General features: G+C 42.0%; 1 protein-coding gene and 1 long non-coding RNA gene across 3 annotated transcripts; both read right to left on the reverse strand.

Annotated features, from left to right (window-relative positions):
- Positions 1-2,026: 2,026 nt before the first annotated feature.
- Positions 2,027-18,248, reverse strand: leo1 (LEO1 homolog, Paf1/RNA polymerase II complex component). 2 transcript variants are annotated; one of them, XM_016675424.1, is made up of 15 exons: positions 18,136-18,248; positions 17,147-17,289; positions 16,627-16,907; positions 15,400-15,608; positions 15,061-15,165; positions 14,863-14,957; positions 14,583-14,731; positions 14,407-14,491; positions 14,223-14,317; positions 13,421-13,555; positions 11,395-11,530; positions 9,765-9,957; positions 9,573-9,670; positions 9,021-9,275; positions 8,703-8,961 (listed from the first exon to the last, which is right to left on the reverse strand). In XM_016675424.1, exons 1-14 carry the CDS (start codon positions 18,191-18,193, stop codon positions 9,162-9,164), a joined length of 1,896 nt encoding a protein of 631 aa, XP_016530910.1. In that variant the 5' UTR covers positions 18,194-18,248; the 3' UTR covers positions 8,703-8,961; positions 9,021-9,161. The 2 variants fall into 2 exon arrangements, with proteins under 2 accessions (XP_016530911.1, XP_016530910.1); XM_016675425.1 differs by lacking the exons at positions 8,703-8,961; positions 9,021-9,275; positions 9,573-9,670; positions 9,765-9,957 and adding an exon at positions 2,027-2,275.
- On the reverse strand, positions 10,159-11,386 carry LOC107837105 (uncharacterized). The gene is made up of 2 exons (XR_001663096.1): positions 11,073-11,386; positions 10,159-10,983 (listed from the first exon to the last, which is right to left on the reverse strand). It is a non-coding gene; the product is annotated as an uncharacterized LOC107837105 (long non-coding RNA).
- Positions 18,249-18,915: the final 667 nt, after the last annotated feature.

An 18,915-nucleotide genomic window follows, 5' to 3' on the forward strand; every position in this document is an offset into this window, starting at 1 on the left:
CACCATCAGAGCCTTGTTGCAAAGTGGAAGAGGACATTTTACAATTACGAACTTTTTCATGGCCCATAACTCCTGTACTGCATGGAGCTCACCCATGTAGGTCTTTGTTATGCCCAAACCTCATATCCCATGACTGCCCTCATCTAAAGATGTTTGCATAACATGCAGGCACAACATGAACTCGGACACATCAACTTCCGCTGGGTATTGGTGTGTCTCCTTTTGCGTGCACATGTACATGTCCCTTGACAAATGTTTCGCTCAGAGCAATATTCCAGATGTTTGTTGATAAAATTGTTATGGTAAAGTTAAATATCCTACAATTTAAATGAATTTTGCAAGCTGAAATGTGCAGTGGGGCTAGCAAGTAGAAACAGACTGAAGTCTCCAATAAGAACATTTACTGTGTAGAAAGCTTATCTTCTACACAGTGCTCAGTGCAAAAATACTAAACCCCATAAACCAGTGATCTGATCTGAGCCTCACTTGGGAACAAAGTTAAATGGTACCTACATTTCTGGTTCCCCAAAACAGACAGACAGCAGTTGTGCTGTGCTAAAACATTTCAGCTCTCCAGACACATTAACATTCTGGAGAGCTGGAGAGCCTTTACAGCACCGATGGAGATGACTTGATGTATGCGGTGCCTCCATGTACCCAAAGGCAAAGGTACCAGCATCTGAGGCTCAGTGAGACCACCCAGTCTCATGTAAACTCTTACTGTAGCCCCTATCAAACGCTATCAGCTGGCAGTGCTGCCTAATGCATCTGTGACGCATTAGACAGCTTTATCTACTGTTTCTGGCTGACTGCTGAATCCTTATAGGGGCAGTATTATGCATTTTCCAGGCTTAAAGTCCCAATTTATAGCAAAATCAAGTAACTATGTTATCTTTACTTGCTATAAAAAAATGCTATTTATATTAAGCATGACTTAAAAGAAATTTTACTTCCTGATTTAACACCTTGAAATTGGTCCTCTGTCTCTTTAAAAACTCCTGCTCTTTCTGAAACTCCGCCTTCAGGAAGTCGTCACAACATTGCTTCTCTATTAGTCTTTTAAAAACATTTTTACGGAGCGTTTCACTGAGAAGTAGCTCCTATAATGAGCTCAGCAGTTTCCCAGTTTCACCAGGTGTTTGCTAATTTGCTGCTGCTGGCTAGTCTGAAGGAGCTGAGCGAGGGGGGCTGTGGGGAAAGGCAGAAGCTCCGAGAAGGAGCTGCATTTCAAAGGCGATGCTGGTCCAACCAGGCGTTTTGCATAGCTGAATGGTTGTCATGGAGGAGATTAAACAATTTCTTAAACATGCATGAAACAATCAAGGCAACACTGCAGGTATGTTTTTGATGAGGGAATAACACTAAAACATGACGTATAGTTCAAAAAAGTTAATTTTACATAATACCGCCCCTTTAATAAAACTGTAACATTACAATCCCTTAAAAAAAGGCATGGCTACCCCTTGGTCTCTGCAGATTGTATTATAATTACAAATGTCTATATATTTTGTCAGTATTTTCTTTGATAGGCCAACGTAAAGTAGAAGAGCAAATAAATCATGATTCTTTATATATGAATTTAACTTTATTTATCCTGATACCTCTAAAGAAACTCCAGTCCAGTTCAGTGTCTTTAACCTTTACTTTTATGAAAACACAGAGATGCACAAACATGCATGCACACACATGCAGACTATTTAAAGATTAACTCAACATGCATGTTTTTATGTGCTGGGAGGGAACTGGAAAGAGCCAACTCATGCACTCACTTGGTGCTGGTGCAGAGTCTGTCTGTGGGTAATGGTCTTCTGAAACACGGCGGCAACAGAAGGGAAATTATTTGAAAGTTTTATTCCTTAAAGCTCACCTCTTTTTTAAATATCACCAAGTTCTTTTTAAAAGGTTAATTAGATGAGACCAATTGGGGCAATGACTGAGGCCAAACAGCGTATCGTCCACACAGACTCATAATACATTAAAACACTTAGGGAGACTCGCCGGTTTGCGCTTTGGGCTTTCCATGCACCAGCTTTGCTCAGGGCTAAAACACTAAACCCCACGTTGCTTCTGATGTACTGCCAGCTGGTTGCATGGCAGCACTGTTGTCTAAAGCAATGAGTGGGGATTTCATTGTAAAGTTGAAAAAGAGTTGCTTCTGAGCAGACATCTTACCGTTTCGCCAAAAAATAAAAAAATAAAAAGTTTCTGTCTTTGAAGGAACTGCAGCACAAGAGGTCACCTTCTGTTCCTGTTTGCTTTGTTTTTCCTCTTCTTTCTCAAAAAGCTCAAGTGTAATCTTCTGCTCTGAGCTGCTCACAGTTGAAGGTAGCCTGTTGTTTACAGATTAGGCTCTGTTCCTTCAACAGAACACGCTGACCCAAATTGCTGAGGTCACAAGGAACAGAAAAAAACTCCAGATGATACGGAATTGGCTTGTTTTCCGGGAGGTGTGTGCACACGTGTGTGATTGCTGGCTGCACACCTGCTTGTGTGAAAATGTTCCAGCTACGACCCTCGCAGCACGCTCCGGGTCACTGTCATGTGTGAGTGTGTGGGGATCCTGTTGTGAGAGCAAAGTATTGTGTTTCTTTTTCTTATTTATTAGCCGCTTATATAAGCAGCAGCAGGGGGAAGGAACATCCTGAGACAGGAGTAAAGGGCACCGAGCTCAGAAACGCAAGCAGGGTAGAGTGTCTAGATCCGAGGTGGTGCAAACGGCATATGGGTGAAAAACAGACAGAGATATCGATTGGAGTGATTGTTTGAATTAATGTAAGAAAAAATAGAAGAGACTTTAAAAGAAAAACTATTGAATCCTACCATCTTAGCATGAAAACTGATGCCGATCAAATAAACTTTTAAGAACTGTTACCTTTGCATATTTTTGCATCTATTTCACTAATGTCAGCCAGTTAGAGCATTTGACTAATTGATTACTTGTGTTAGTGTGTGTGTGTATGCTTCTCGAAGATGTGCGAACTAGACAAACACACATTTAGCTACGTTTTTTTTATTACAATAATCTGACTGATGGCTGAGCCTTGAATGATTATACCTCAGTTTGTTACTGCATAATGTAACAGAAAGCATATAACATGAATTAGGCAATACTTTTTTTCACACTTGCATTTCCATATCTTAGAAAGACATGCAGCTGTTAAGTGAGTAATGCTGCAAAGTCACCCTCCTTCACATCTGACGGTGCAGCTTACACAATTTGGTTTCCAGCAAACCAGACTGACACTCATTCTGACCACGAGTGCTGCAACTTCCAAGACGTCGAGCGAACAACTCACGAGGCTGCAATGCTATCAAATCAATACAAGTATAAAACCAATATCGCCCCAATAATGGGATGAAATATAAGTTAATTCCATGCTATACCATGCAGACTGTCTGTCTGTGCAGACAGTCTGCACAGACAGACAGTCTCTGTGGGTAAATCCACAGAGAGGATTTACCCACCTCTCTGTGCTGCATGCCCCTCGGGGAGCTTTCTAAATGTTTAACTTAACAACATAGTGGCCTATTGTGATTCGTTATAGAACACTGAATATTTATCCACAGAGGGTTAGGCGATCAATAAGTATGGAAAATATTTTTTTTAAAAGTAACGAAGCATGTCATGATGCAGGAGAAACATGGAAGTACTACACCAATTATCCCCAATTTATATAAATTGTACAAAAGGGGATGAGTGAAAAAAGTGACAAACGTACACAAGACTTGACAGGACATGTCAAGGACTTTATGTCTCATAAAATGCATTCATTTTCCACAAATTTAATCTCATACCTACAGAGAAAGGCAATACTACGTAATGGTTTTGTCAAGGTTATAGTGACGCTGAGAGGTTCAGATAAAAAATCTCAAACAATTGTTTTACATTGAAACAGTCCCACGGTAAACGAAGAGAGTAAAAATCATTATTCAGTCTGTTATTAGTTAGACTGAATAATGAATAATGATTTCTGCAGCTCACGTCATATCTACAGTAGTCTGTGTGTGTGTGTGTGTGTGTGTGTGTGTGTGTGCGCGTGCGTGTGTGTGTGTGTGTGTTCATGTTTGCCTCATCACCAAAGTGCTCATTTACTACATTCAAGCATATGGCTGATATTCAGCAGTAGCTGGTTAACATGCATATTAATATCACGATAATAAAATACCACCAAAAAAAAAAACTGTTAATCAGCCACGTTTGGTTTACTGTGATAATACAGATCATAACATGCAGTGAAAGAAGTCATGTCACATAGAAAAATCAGCTTTCTAAGCGGCTAATAAAATTACAAAACAGTAATTTATATTTACACGATTCTCCCGTTGTAAATGAATTTTAAATAATAGATTGAGTTTATATCAGTGGGAGTGAGTGGGAGTCAGTGGTTCCTTACTAAACCTCTCTTGAAAGCCCCTTGTCCTTCAACATTTTAATCTCCACTCAACTCAAGAGGTTGCACCGTCTCCTCAGAAGAACGTCTGAATCTGCAGGGTGTTCATTTGACAAGGAGCCGTTGAAGCATGGCTGCACCCAACATGCAAGACGCCGACCATCTGGAACTGGAGACGGAAGCCGCTGACCTATATACCCAAAAACTGAAACTATAATGTTATTGTGCCGATTCACGCTCATGTTGCATAATGCTGAAGTGTTTGAAAATAATGATGAGTCACCTTAATAATCATTGTTTATTGACCACCTATTTATTCCTGTAAAGATGGTGGATGTATTTATTGTGACCTCCACCAGGCTGTTGCTCAATCCAATGGGGCCAAAACAGATGTTACAGCCACTGTTAGGAAGGTATTTGGCCCTCTTATCTGTAACCATAAATGTTATTAATATGTTGTTTGTTCTTATGATTCCTTTGATTTGTCTTTCTGCAGGTCTAGAGCCAGACTACAACATGCAAGATGTTTAATTGTGTTCTCTTTTCTCTCTTCTACTTCTGTCTCCTTTTCCCTTAAACTTTTTCCTCTCCTTTTCTCCCTTCTTCTTCATCTCTGTGTCCATTACATTTGAGAAAAACCCTAACAAAGTTTCACCATAGTGGGGCGTCATGGCGTAAGCCATACTGCTCCACTTGTGAAAGTAAATATACTGGGCCTCACCTTAACACTCATACAACAGTTCTGACTGCCACACTGCTGGACATGAAAACAAACAAACAAACAAACAAAAAATATCCATACCATTCAACGTACACATACTCCAGCATCCAGGTTGCTTCCAGACTGTTTTCAAAGTGGAGGTCACCAAACCCAAACCCAAAAGCATAATAATGTTTTCATAGTTTTATTATTTTTGTTGGCTTAGATTATTTGAAGAAAAAACAAACCAGCATGCAGAATTCAATGAATCACTTTCTGCAATATATCATTTTCAAATTATTTATAATAATTGTTCTTTAAAGCAATTCTACTAATGGAGAATGATGAACAGATTCTGCATGTTCATTAAATATTTTGTACCGCAGACTGTGCAGCTTCATTCATAATGGCCATTGTTTTCACTGGTAACTCTTATACTCTATTTTCTTTGACAGGTTTCTGAACTTGACCACAGCTACAAGGTAATTCGACTGTCTCCTGTCTAAGACTCTGGTGTGTTGAAGTGCAGACATGTATATTTGCAATGATGCATGTCCACACATTGAACACTGTATGTTCCAAACTACACTACGTTAGGTCAATTGGAGGCCAGGTTGCCCTTTTAGTGTGAGCGTGTTCATGTTGTCTGTCTTGTGTGTCTCCGTGTCGGCCTGGGATGAACCAGCGACCTCTCCAGGGTTCACCCTGGTTCTCACCAAAAAGCCACTGGAGTCAAACATCAGCAACTCTGCAAGGATTAAATAAAAGTCAGTATCAAAAAATGACTGGAAAAAATGACTGGAGGACTGTTTCCTCCCAGGCAATCTGGCTTACTGCTGACCCAGTCAGTGTCTTTACTGTGACCTAATTGGCAGAACGGTTGCCTATTTAGCTTCTTTTTATTTTTTTTATGCAACTTGAATCAGCCATTTTCACAGTCTGCCTGCAGGGCTGCACTTTCTATTGCAGCGAATGTGATGTCCCAGAGTTCCAGACCCCATTAGGACAGGAAAGATTTTGGTTGCTAGCAGAGGAAAAGAAAAGATTCAGACAGAAAAAAATAAAAATAATAATACAACTGGGAGGAGAAAACAAAAACAAACAAAAAAAGAAGTAAAATGCTGCAGCCCTCCCCTCATTTCCACCCCTCTTAGTCAGTGCTGACTGTAGCAGTGCCTTCCCCTCCCTTCCCTTCTCCTCGCTGAGTGAAACTGGGTTTACATAACACACTGCAGTCTGCGATAACCCAGCACACACCGCTGTTGATGGCACTTTCTCCTTAAAGGCAACACACACACACACACACACACTCACACACATTTACATTCAGTGTAGTCAAATTTGAATTCTGCGTCTGTCACGAGGTGAGCAGGTTGAAGAGACGCGCTTCTTCAGTCTTCTATGCACAGACCTGTTGTGAGTGAACGATGGGAAAGTTCACGTTTCCAGGGATGCGCTGCCCACCACAGCCTCATTATGAATTTTTTAAGGGACTTTCAAACACTTGATAATATGAACAGCTCTGTTACAACACTGCAGTCCAGAGTAGATGGCACACAGGGGGAGGATGCAGACATTTTATGTAAGCTAGTAACTTCTGCACCTCTGGGCTGCTGCAGCCAGATCTGTCTGGACAGGGTGGTGAGACTGGTCCAATTGGAGGACTGTCGTCCATCTCTGGGACACTCTGCATGTCTGTGTGTGTGAGGGAGCGAGAGAGAGAGAGACGCTGTGCGTCATTCTGGCAGCTGAACATGAATCAGTAACCACGGCTCTTGTTCTCTCCTTTCTCCTCTTACTGTGCGGCTCAAAAGGGATCAAGTCACAATGCCTCACCTCGCTGTGCTCCAACAGCTGGAGCACTGACGTCGATAACTGAGCTGCATACCTGCTGATGATCCTGCTGCAGCTTCAGGATCTGCTGGAGGGTAAACAGTAAAATGCTGCCATTAAAAAGATCCAGCCAGGGAAAACGCTTCTGAAGGGGGTTATTATCTCCCACAGCGCGTCCTTTTTCTAAACTGCCTGATTTGCCCAGCTTGAACTCCAGGCTTTTACTCAGTTACTTAACAACATTAGAAGTTGCATAATACATGCCTATGTCAATGTTCATCACAAGGAACAACCTGACGTGTACCATGTGACGAAAGCGCTTCACTTTTCACTACAGATAGGTCTCGGTTGTCGGGGATCACTTTGTGAGTTTGTAACGAACTCGGTGAAATTCTTTGAGTCTCTTTGCAGACGAAGCTTATCCTTATCCCACCTGAGTGAAGTTGCTGCCCACCTTCTGCAAATTAAACGAAACTGGTGTCAAATATTTGTGCTGCAGCATCTCAGTCTATTATTTTGAACTAAGAGTCCAAATGTGGTTCGCATAACAAGTAAGGGAAATTGTGTCTTGTTGACCTTTTGTTTATTGTAGCAATTCTCCCTGGTAAATTTTGTCATATTGTTGGAAAGCCCACTTATTTCCTCTTAAATAAGGTCATATTTCTAAAACAAAACAAAAAAAATTGTGGTTTAACCAGCAGAATATACTCTGACTTTTCCTGAAATCCTAAATACCTTGATGTCAAAGATGTCTTAAAAAGAAACAACACTGTGGTAGTTAGGGGATTTATGAGAAATAAATAAATAAATAAATTTGCAATGCTGTATGAAATAGTACTTTAGCTAAAGGAAGCAAATGTCCATCATGGAGGCTACATTTCAGAGTTATTTTTTGTATTCCCGTTTCTCAGCACTCTTACTTTTTAAATCCGTTACAGAGGAAGGACCATAAACACTTTTACGTTAAAAACATCAACTTGATAAAGTTAAGACAGCAATGTTTTTTTTCTTCCAGAAACCTAATGTCATCTACTCTGGGGAAGGGAAGATGGAGTCACATGATCAAAACTTGATAAAGGTCATAGGTCAGGCGACACGGGTTATCCTGCTGATACATTTTAAGGCTGCTGGTCACACTGACCACTTTTGCTTATCTGTTGTCTTCATGTTATGCATTCTTCGTATATTTTGCAACGATTGCTGTAGTTATCATCGCAGCAATCGTTGCTGTGATGATAACTGCAGCATGTGAGCTTTTTGCCTCACACGGTTCAGTGTTTCTGCGGCGGCCTTCTCTCTGCTCTCAGCCGGTCCGCTCGTTCTCAATCTTCTCACATTTTTGGTGAACTGTTTTGAGAAACCTTTTGTTGTGAATCGGTGGTTTAAATAAACCAAGTTGATTTTCTATGAGCTGCGTGTGCATCTCTGCTGGCATGGCATCATTCAAAATGAATGAACTGAAGCAGAATCAAGGCCCTGGATAATAACATTTAATGCTCAACTGGATTGTTTAAGGTAAATTGCATTCTTAATGGTTTTATTTGTAAGAAAACAAATACTAGGAAGGGTGATTTAGTAACAAACAGTGGAACAAAATGTATTTTCTCCTCCAGCGCTTGACTCTCGCTCATCTCCACATCTCAAATCCAAAAATGCCCTTCAAGCTTCGTCGTTTCTTGTGAAACTACATTGTCGAGTCCCTTTGCTCAAGGGTCCGTTTCGTTTGCTGAAAAACCGCAAGTACTTCCAGCACAAAACCTGCAGGGCATTTGACTAAAACTAAATTAGCAGTCGCAGCTTCTGGGTTCATTCGATCGGCTCCTCGTCGAGCCGCCGGCGGCCGTCTAATGAAGGTTTTGTTTGTTGTCTGGAAGCCGAACTAAACATTATGTTTTATAATCTCACAACAACCGTGTGATTCATGCATGATTCATAATGCAAAAATAAAAACAAGCGGAGGCTTCCCGGGGAAGCTTCGGTTACATAAGACGACCGTTTATTTCTCACCTCTCTGCTGTACAGAAAATAAACAACAAACTAAAACACGCACACACGCACGCACACACACACACCCCCACACACACACACACACACACACACACACACACAGATCATAAGAAAATATACAAAACATGGCTATTTATACGCCAGGTGGACTGACCACTGATGATAGAGCGGAAAAGGTAAAAAAATAAAAATAAAAAAAATTTAATTAAAATAAAAAAGAAAAGAAAAAGCTATTCGTCGTCCTCTTCATCCTCCTCTTCGTCACTGATGACATACTTCTTAGCCTTTTTAGTGGTCGTTTCTTCCTCGTCTTCTGCCTTCCTCTTGCCTGATCCTTCGCCCTCCTGAGAACAACAAAAGGATAAGAAGGGATTACAGAGCTGACGGCAGAAGACGTTCAGTCTGGCTTCCAGGCGATTTCTGTTTGTCACGCCAAGCTGTGTGCTTTTTCTGACATCGTCTTCTCTTGATTTGAGGAAAAACAGCGCTGTGGGATGTAAACAAACACGCACGCACTTCGGAACGGTCAGGACTTCCTGTCCGGTTCGGTTCACATCAGGACAAGTGGAAAAGGTTTCACCGTCCACAGTGTGCTGCCTCACACTGCCCCCTGCCTGTTCCACCGGGGCGCTGCGCCTTACCTCGTCACTGTCCAGCTTCTTGGCCTTCATCAGCCTTTGGGCTTTGTCATCGTCGGAGCCTTCGTCGCTGTCCGATGAGTAGATCCTCGCTCTTTCCTCTGGAATGCAGACGGGGGAATTGTGAAGAACGAATATCGGCGAGAAACAAACAATGAACAGAAAAAAAAAATAAAAAAATACGAGTGCGGCTACCTCTCAGGCCTCCTCCTCCCTTGTATTTGCTCTTGATAGCCGCCAGGCTGATGGCCTCCTCGCCCTCCTCCTCGTCGTCGTAGCGGTCGGGCTCAAGGTAGCTGCTGCTCAGGCCCCTCTGGTGCTGCTTCTCCCTCATCCTCCTCTGCTGGGACTCTCTGCGGATCGACGCCCGCAGACGCTCCTCCTCTTTCTGCCGAGACGGACATCGGACGTAGTTAGAAGATTTCATCACCAACAAACAAAGGAACGAAAAGGAACGATCTGAACAGCAGGTTAAGGCCTCGACATCTGAAATGACAGATGTGACTCCAGTTGCAAAAGCTTCACTTAATTTTTTTAAAGACTTGTTTTTACTACTTTTAATTCTCAAATTAGACAATAAATGTTCACGTTAAAGTTTTTTTTTTTTTTCTAGATAAAATTATTTACAAGAAGTCCTGTGTTTATGTTTGGGCAATGTCAGACATTTCTGCCTTCATACGGAGGAATGCTTACCAAAATCAGAGGACGGCTTCAAAAATGACAAGCTCCACCTCACCTCATCACGTCTAAATTCCACAGTTTAGCTCAATTTTTCTGATTTTTCTGTCAGTTTCCAGATTGCTTTCATGTCCAAGTAAAATATTTCAAGAGTATTTGCAATGAGCTAGTGACAGGCCTTTATCATTCCCTATAGTATAATAAAACTCAATAGAAGGTATTTAAGAATCAAGAGAATGAAAGCAGAAAGGATCTGTAAAATAAAGCAAAACACGTTTTCTCAACATTTTCCCTCTTCATTAATGGTTTTAATACAGTTAAGATTTTACTGGAGGGAAATGCTGACCTGTAGTTAAACTTTTCCAATTTCATTTATATCCTCCTTTCTCTAGAAATCCGACATTTAAGCTACTGCTGCTGGAGATAAGTTGAAGCATCTAGATGTTATTTAAAAAAACAAAAAAAACAACAAAAAAAAAAACAGTCAGGACAAAACAAAACGATACGCTCAGAGATATCAGCTCAACACAATCCCTTTATAAATCTAAAAGCATCCCTTTAAGACGTCACTGGGTTTAGTGAAGCGGGGTTCTCGCCCTCCTGCCAGTCCGGTCGGCTTTGGCTTGGAAAAAAGAAATTCTTGTGAACCAAATCTTGTTCTCAGGCTTCCTTCGCTTGAATAAGCTGTTCCTCTGAACAAAAGCTGCTTTGCTGACTCCGTCTCATGGTAATAACGCTGTTTACCGAGAAACGACAGGCGATAAGCCACATGTTACGGTAACTGTCAGGAGCACTCTCCGACACGCCGACTGAAGATTCACCCACCGAGGCTCCTCCTCATCAGCCGATGCCCACAGACAATAAAACTTTAGGCGATGCCATCGGTCGGGCTTGTTTGGGTTGACCGCGGATCCCCGTCCAGCCTCGGTGTTGATGCTGACACGGTTTAAATTTCGCCGACAGCTGCTTGGCCTCGTTACGCAAGTGCGGCAGGTTGTGCCTTTATGTAACCCGGTACGATGCTTATCAGCAGCCGGCCTTATGCAAACCCCTTCAGCCTCAGCTGAGACAAAAGGATTCCACAAAGAAAGGTCAACGCAAAAAAAAAAAGAAAGCATGGATGGACAGGATGCCAAGCGAACATTACTTTGATCATTTCGTTGCGCTGTGACTCGGGATCCCTTCCAGCCATGGGGAGGATTCTGATCTTCTGCGTCTTTGAGCAGCGGTCGGCCAGAGACAGCGTCATCTTCCTGTGGGTGGCGCTGTCTGTGGAGTGGGGTCTGGAGACGCACAAGAAAAACACAATAAATGGTAAATTACTAAATGTGGGTATTGATGTTATTTTCTAAACTGGAATAACTTTAACAACACCAAAGAAACAAAATAAATAAATCAATAAAGCAAAATCTAAAGGAAACTTTCAGATGTTACATTTTGGATCTTTGTTCACCATCATAACAACCCAGTTCAAATTTGTATTATCAAAGGTGTAGCGCACCTTTTGTACTTTCTAGGAAACCTTTAATCGCCAGGCTTCCAAGAACCTGGTACCATGTTCTGTAAAGTAATCTGTAATGTCCGGAGTGTGTCAGGTTACGATGCACCTCATCATATGGGCTGAATTCCCTAAATTAGCCCTCGGTGTTCCAGGAAAATTCCTGAAAAGTCCCTTAAAAGTCCCAGGAGGAATGGAAATTTTGAGGTTCCTTGAGCCTTTAGATCTGGAAAGGCATTTTCTAAGCGCAGAGCACGAACCCCAAAGTTTCAAGAAGTTACGTGTCCCTGACGGAAAAGTATCCAAGAAAGTTTTTGAGAGTAAAATGTAAAGCTAAGCAACAAAAGTATTCATCCCCTCTGGCAGATTTAGAGTCTTTATTTCAACCACAGGGTTGAAATAAAGACTATTGTTTTGTAATTACATTACAAAACAATGTAACAGACAGAGTTCAATTGGCATTACAGCAAACAAAGTCTTCTTCTTCTCCACTGATATTTTGACTATTTATTTTCAACAATGACGCCCAAGTGTGTGAGGTTGTCAGGCCTCCTTGCCATCACCCTAATCTCCATTTCTCTCCACATAGTCTAAATCAAATTGAAGTTGGAGGAGCCCAGCCAGAGTCAAACATGCTGGTAAAATTTAAAGGTTACTTTAAAGTTAAATAAGCCAGAGGTACGAATAATGTTGAGTTTATCTTTAAGCTCTTGAACTTAACTCCTAAGATGATCAGTCCTTCAGGAGAAGATACTCTTAACATGTTTGTTCCTAAAACTTCCCTCAACTCTCCTCCAAAACAGTCTTTCTTTTCTGATAAAAAAAAAAAAAAAGAGTTGTGGGTATCAGGCTTATACATTTCCGAGAGAACAGTCACAGAGCAATGATTGCCTGATAAATTTTTAGAAAACTAATCTCTAAGTTTCAGTGCATAACCTCTACGTTTTTGAAAAGTGCCACAAAAGCTCTGAGAGGGTGTCCCATCAGTAAATGTACGGTACGTACGTTATGGAAAGCAGCCTCTAAGATCCAGGAAGTAACCTTCGATGTCTGGTACCTTGAAAACTCTGATTCTTGGAAAGTTATGGGAACATATCACGTAGCTTGCCAGTTTACTTCAATCGAGTCAGCTCAAAGATAACCTAAACATCGTTTTCTTCATATTGAAGGAACAAACGTTGTAAATTAAAACACCTTCTAAATGAGAGAGACCATTACTCCAAACAGTTTGTACTCTGGGAACAGCTTTGACTCTAATCTTCCCAATAATCCACCAAGACATATTGTAATGTTCGGTGCGGGAGCCGGCTGGGTGGAGGTCACACTAAAACCAGGCCTGGACGACGGCTGACCGGACTCGTGAGTTCTGAGAAGACAGAACATTCAGGTGGGCTTGAGGGGGGGAGTAAGAGGCTTAAATGGCTCTTATTGAGAGAAACCTGGCCAGCTTGTACAAGGTGATCCAGAGAATTACAGCATAGAGTACATTTCTGAATGATCCCTGGTTGTTGTTGTTGTTTTGTTTTGTTTTTTTGGCAGACTGACGCTTGTTTACTGCTTGTTCTGCTGTCAGAGCGCAAGACGCAGTCGGGTTATTTCTAGCTACTCATTCTGTGCTGCTCAAACAAACAGAGAGTGAGAGATTTCAGTCCGGAGTGCAACGGTTGCGAGCTACCTGAAGGTGAGTTTGGTTTTGAACACAGCCTGTCCCTGCAGTCCCGTTCCCTGTCGGATGAACAGGTGGTTGTGGTCTCCCTGGAGAGGAGCTTTGTACACGTCAAACACCTCGTTGCCCAGGTGGAGGGACATGCTGCGGTGAGAACGGGACGCTTAAAAAAACAACATGTCAAACACCAATAACACCACACCGGTAAAGCTGCAGGATGTAACTTCTATTAAAAATGTGGGTTTTTTTACATACTTGACATGTCCCTATGTCACAGTTTAATATTAGATAGACAGTCTGTGGAAAAAATAAAACATGCTAATATACCTCCTCCAAGCGCTACTATTGCCGTCTAAAGAAATGCACCGCTCCCAGGAGGAGGAGGAATGCCTGAGCGCTGTCAATCAACCTTGTGTATTCGCTACTCAATGTTCTAGTGGAAGAGAAACAACTCCGTAAACCGTTTATCTGCCATCATCCTGACTAGCCTGAGCGGTCGTGGCAGACTCTGCAATCAGGAAGAAAGTGCAGCGTAGCAGAGAGCAAAGAATGAGCAGCGCACACATGAGGTGATTGACGGCGCTGAGATTTGTTGTTTCTGATTTGTTGTTTATAGTTAGCAGTGGGAGAAGGCAGAGAAGCTCAATTTTTCCCACACACAACCAGTTTCATACCATACTGTTTTGACATGGCGACAGTTTCAATAAATATGTAAAATAAAAATAAAAAATTTAAGCGACATACTGCAGCTTTAAGCTGGCTGTAACACATTAGCGCACGCGCACACACACACACACACACACACACACACCTGCCGTCAGACCACTTGACAATACGCGCGTTGCTCTCTCGCGTTTCGTTGCCCTCCTCGTCTCGTTTCACTCTCCACCTGATCGTGTTTTCCACCTGCGGTGGGATAAAAGGAGCATAAATGAGCAAACATTCAGCTACTATAACAAAAGTGTCAGTTCTATTTTGATTCAGCAGAGACGTGCCTTAAGTTTGAGTCTGGTACGTCCTTCCTCATCCAGCATTTCTTCATCCTCAAACTCATCCTCGTAGTACTGAGGATCAAAGGGTCTGCAAAAGGGAAAAACTCCAAATAAATCTCTTTTTTTTTAACATGTTTGACCATCTCCAGTGTTCACTTCTACATTTCGGGGATTCTGACCTGGGCTCCACTGACAGGAAGTTGGGAAGCTTGACAAAATAAAGGTCTGACCCCAGGTCTGTGCTCACTTTGGGGATCTCCACTTCTATGCGCGTTTCAGGCGCAGGCTCCTCCTCCGCCTGCTCCCCCTCCATGCCGTCCTCTCCATCCTTTGCAGAGGCAAACACACACACAAACACACACACACACACACACACAGAGTAGGATTCAATGCAGAGTGAAGCTTCTACGACTAAATGAAGAAGAAAAATTAAATAACCAAATGAGAACGGATGGATACCAGAGGCTGCCCCGGGGTCGGCGGCTTCTCTGCGTCGCTGTCCGAAGAAATGTCGTCAGCTTCTCCAAACAGATCGTCCGCAGCCGCTTTCGTTGCTGCAGATCAGAAGGTAGAATAAACCACATTGAAAAAAAAAAAAAGAAAAAAATAGGAAGCAACAAAATGTCACTTCTCATGGGAAGGAGGAACATTTCCTACGTTTCTTTGTGTCGCCGTCGCTGTCTGAATCTGAGTCCGACGCGGCTTTGGGTTTGGTTTTCTGTCTGATGAAGTCATCTTCGCTGTCGCTGCCCTTTGCAGACTCTGCAACGAATGAGATCCAGAGCATGTGAAGGAAAAACAAAGCAACTTCCACACGAGCATGTTTTCCCTGAAGGAAGGCTTGTGAACGCGCACGAAAGGTCAAGCCAAGAACTTCGTCTCGTATTAACCACAAGATGAAACGATCACATTTAACAGTAAAGATTAGCGCCCCATCGCCTCGCGATCCTCTTCACGTGCGTCGGCCCTCTCATCTTCAGAACCACGGGACGGTACCTGGCTTCCTGGTCCTCGGCCCGTCGTCGTCAGAGTTCTCCCTGTCCTCGTCGGAGTAGTGGCGCTTCTCCTCCTCGTCCTCGGACTGGTCGCTCTTGGCGCCGCCTCCCCACTTCTCGTCGTCAGACTGGTTCTCCTGGCCAGAAGCGCCCCCGTCGGAGTGAGGGGTGCCCAGCCCCGACTGCGGAGTCCCGGGATCGCTGTGCATGCTGGTGCCGAGACACAACGAAGGGAGTCAGGGAAATGAGACTGACGGCTTAACAACAAACATTCCCAAAATGGAGAAATGAGGTCATGTTAACAGCGAGTTTTGTTTGTAATTCCCTTCAAGCTATACAGTTATGTAAAAAAAAGTTAGCACAAATAATGAGATACATTTTCACATATTTCAACTCTTTTTTTTTGTATCCCTGAGAAAAATCTTTTAATTATTATATTAATTAGACATAAAAAATGTGTTTCCTAAATGAGGAAAAGTTAGGACACCCTGCCCTGTAAAGGCATCATCCTCACTTCCAGCTCTGAGATGCTTGAACAATAAAGCCTGTTTCAAGTCGCAGTAAAGTTTCAATCTGGGCTTTGACTAGGCCGAGGACTTTCCATTTCTTCCTTCTCAGTCAAACCTGGATGGATGCAATGTTTTGTGTCACTTTCATAATGCAGAGCCTCACATTATTATTCACAGACAAACTGTTCTCATTTTTTTCAGATGACTTGTCTGGTCCCAGCAGCCACCATCCGCATGGCAACAAAATGTCAGAATTCACTTGTCATAAAATTTACCGACCAGATTTTTTCTTTTTTTTTGCTGGCTGATACCAATTTATACTTTTTTTTAAGTCAATTCCTATTTTCTTAACAATGTATAAAGACATGCTGCAGTTTTTTTTTTATCCAACAGAAAATAAAAGACTTTACAGCCCTGTTCCCATTTATGCTTCAAAGCATACGTCCCTGACAAAAGACAATTTTGTTCATTTTATTTGTTATTTCTCTAGTTTTGTTTATTCATTTCCCCACATTTAAAATGTCTTACAGTCCCAGTGTTAAATGTTCATTAGGACTTAAAAGCTTATTGATCTTTGAGAATGAGCTGAATCATTATTATGTCATTACCATTATTTTTACATTATTACTTGAAAATGATCTCAATACAACAATATTATCATTTATCGCAATAACTTCAGGGACAATTTATTGTCCAGCAAAACTCATTGCATCCCATACCTTCTGTCTGAACGAACGCTGCCCCTCTCAGAACGAGGGCTCCCGCCACCGGACATCCCGCTGCTCGCCGGGCTCCCTCCGTCTGACCGGTTCCCTGCATCTTCATCGTCCTCGTCCTCCTCCCGCTGGTCGTGCTCCGACCCACTGTGCTGCTCCGCGTCCGAGTGATCGTTCTCCCCCTGGTCGGAGTGGATGCTGGCGTCCGACTGGTTCCCAGAGCGTTCCGACTGGTTATCGCTGCCACTGCGCTGCTCGTCCTCGCTGTCATCGCCGAACAGCTCCTGTGAGGCAGGAAGGGGAGGCCGGGCTATGCTTCACTTTTGATGCAAATTAACGCTACCTGCATTCATGGTTTTTTTTTAAAAGGCAGCTTTTTATCCAATAAAGCGATATGCGGGTAAATTCCTTTGCAACTGATAAGTGTGAAACAACAACGAAAAAAATTTATTTGTCACAGCATAAAACCGAGATGGAAACTTTGGAAAAGTGGAATTTTACAACTGCACAGAAAGGTGCCAACCTTGTTCATGCTCGGCTTCCCTGCCTCCTGCCCTTCATCATCGTCATCATCATCCCGCTCCCTCTCACTGTCGCTGCCGGAGGCGTTGCTGGCAGATTGAGGTCTCTCCTGCTCCGAGTCTGATCCAGAGCCGGAGTTGGACTCTGCCAAGCCGTAAAAGAAACCAATTTTTTATTATTGAAGCGTGGCACAAGAGATGCACTAATCAGGCTTTTCATGACAAATGTGGGCTTCAGGTTTTGTCCTGATTAGTAGGCGTGAGAGAAAAAAAATGCTGAATATTCTTTGTTAAAGTTCATAGTTATGAAAAGAAGCAATACCAAGATCATCTCAATAATCTTGGGATACCATATTAAAGAATGCACCTTTATTTACATGGTCTTAAGATAAAATACATGCTGTTGGTTGACAGCCAAAAGACTGAAGAGAGCTTTTGTTGTAATTGTTTCGTTTATTTATGAGTTAAATATAGAAAACTACAATCATACCTTGGCTTCTCGTGTCTTTGATCCAACCAAAACAGATGGTATTCATGTTGAATGCTTGCGTAAACTTAGCTCTGATTAGTGTTTGGAGATTGAACGCTGTGTTTCACAAAACTAATAAGAAATCAGCGCTGTAAATTAATGTTTTGGTAAGTTAAAATATTTTGATCTCAGATGTTTAATGGAATAAACTACGGAGCCCGTCTGGGGACATCGAAGAAAAAAAAATAGGAATCATGGCCACGACTTGTTTAAGTGTTAAAGTTTTTTATTTATTATTTACTTTCCTCTCCGATGTCTTCAGACGGGCTCCGTAAAAAACAGACAAAAATAAATCATTTTGATTAACGTCTCATGCACGGAGAGCCGCGTTTAGCTTCCACTTTTACAGGTCAATCATCACGCTCACATTCTGAGAGTCACGTTGCAAAAAATATTTACATTTCCTAAAGAGACAACTGTACAACCAACACCGAACAGTTTGCAGCTGGGAGATTTCAGTACCTCTTTGATCGTTGTCGCTGTCTCCATCACTGCCGAATAATTCACCCCGCTCCGCCATTTCTTCCAAACTGTTGGAAGCGCAGATCTTCAGGAAGTGATCACCGAGCAGCAGGAAGTGTTTTACTTCTGGGTCACAACCATGCTGTTGTAGTAAGGTATGTCAGACGGTAGGTGGCGGTATTGGACACAAAATCAGGACTTTTGTCCGTGAAAGATTCAACTTGTTCAGATGATATTGACGGCGTTTCTCTAGTTATAGGTTCTCCTATTATCCAGTTCTTTTGAGAACAAATAAAAATAGTAGTAATAAATAAGTAAATAATAAACTAAGATTTCAAGATGGAGATATATATGTGGCTCAACTCCACAGTGTATAAATGTAATATATGAATTTAAGTCAGCTATACACAAACAGAACGTACACATCTGTATAATGGAATACAGGAAAATATGTTCATTCAACACTTCGCAGATGAGGACTAATATAATGCTATGATTTGAAGGTGAATATTTATATTTATATGTCAGGGGTGCACTGATTTATCAACCAGACGATTTATTGACCAGTTGATTTATCAGCCGATTGTCTTTCTTTTTTTTTTTAGATGGGTGATGTGTCGATACTTACATGTGAAACTGATCTTATCCACCAATCTTATCTACCTCAGCAAAAGTCTAAAAATCAAACACTGTCCTCTTCTTCTCTCTCATATCAGAGGTTTGACTGATAGACTGGTCCACCTGGTCCTGTTTGCACATTTGCAGTTAACAAGTCTATCA

This window comes from Poecilia formosa, unplaced genomic scaffold (genome assembly GCF_000485575.1).
Source record: "Poecilia formosa unplaced genomic scaffold, Poecilia_formosa-5.1.2 Scaffold113, whole genome shotgun sequence".
NCBI lineage: Eukaryota > Metazoa > Chordata > Actinopteri > Cyprinodontiformes > Poeciliidae > Poecilia > Poecilia formosa.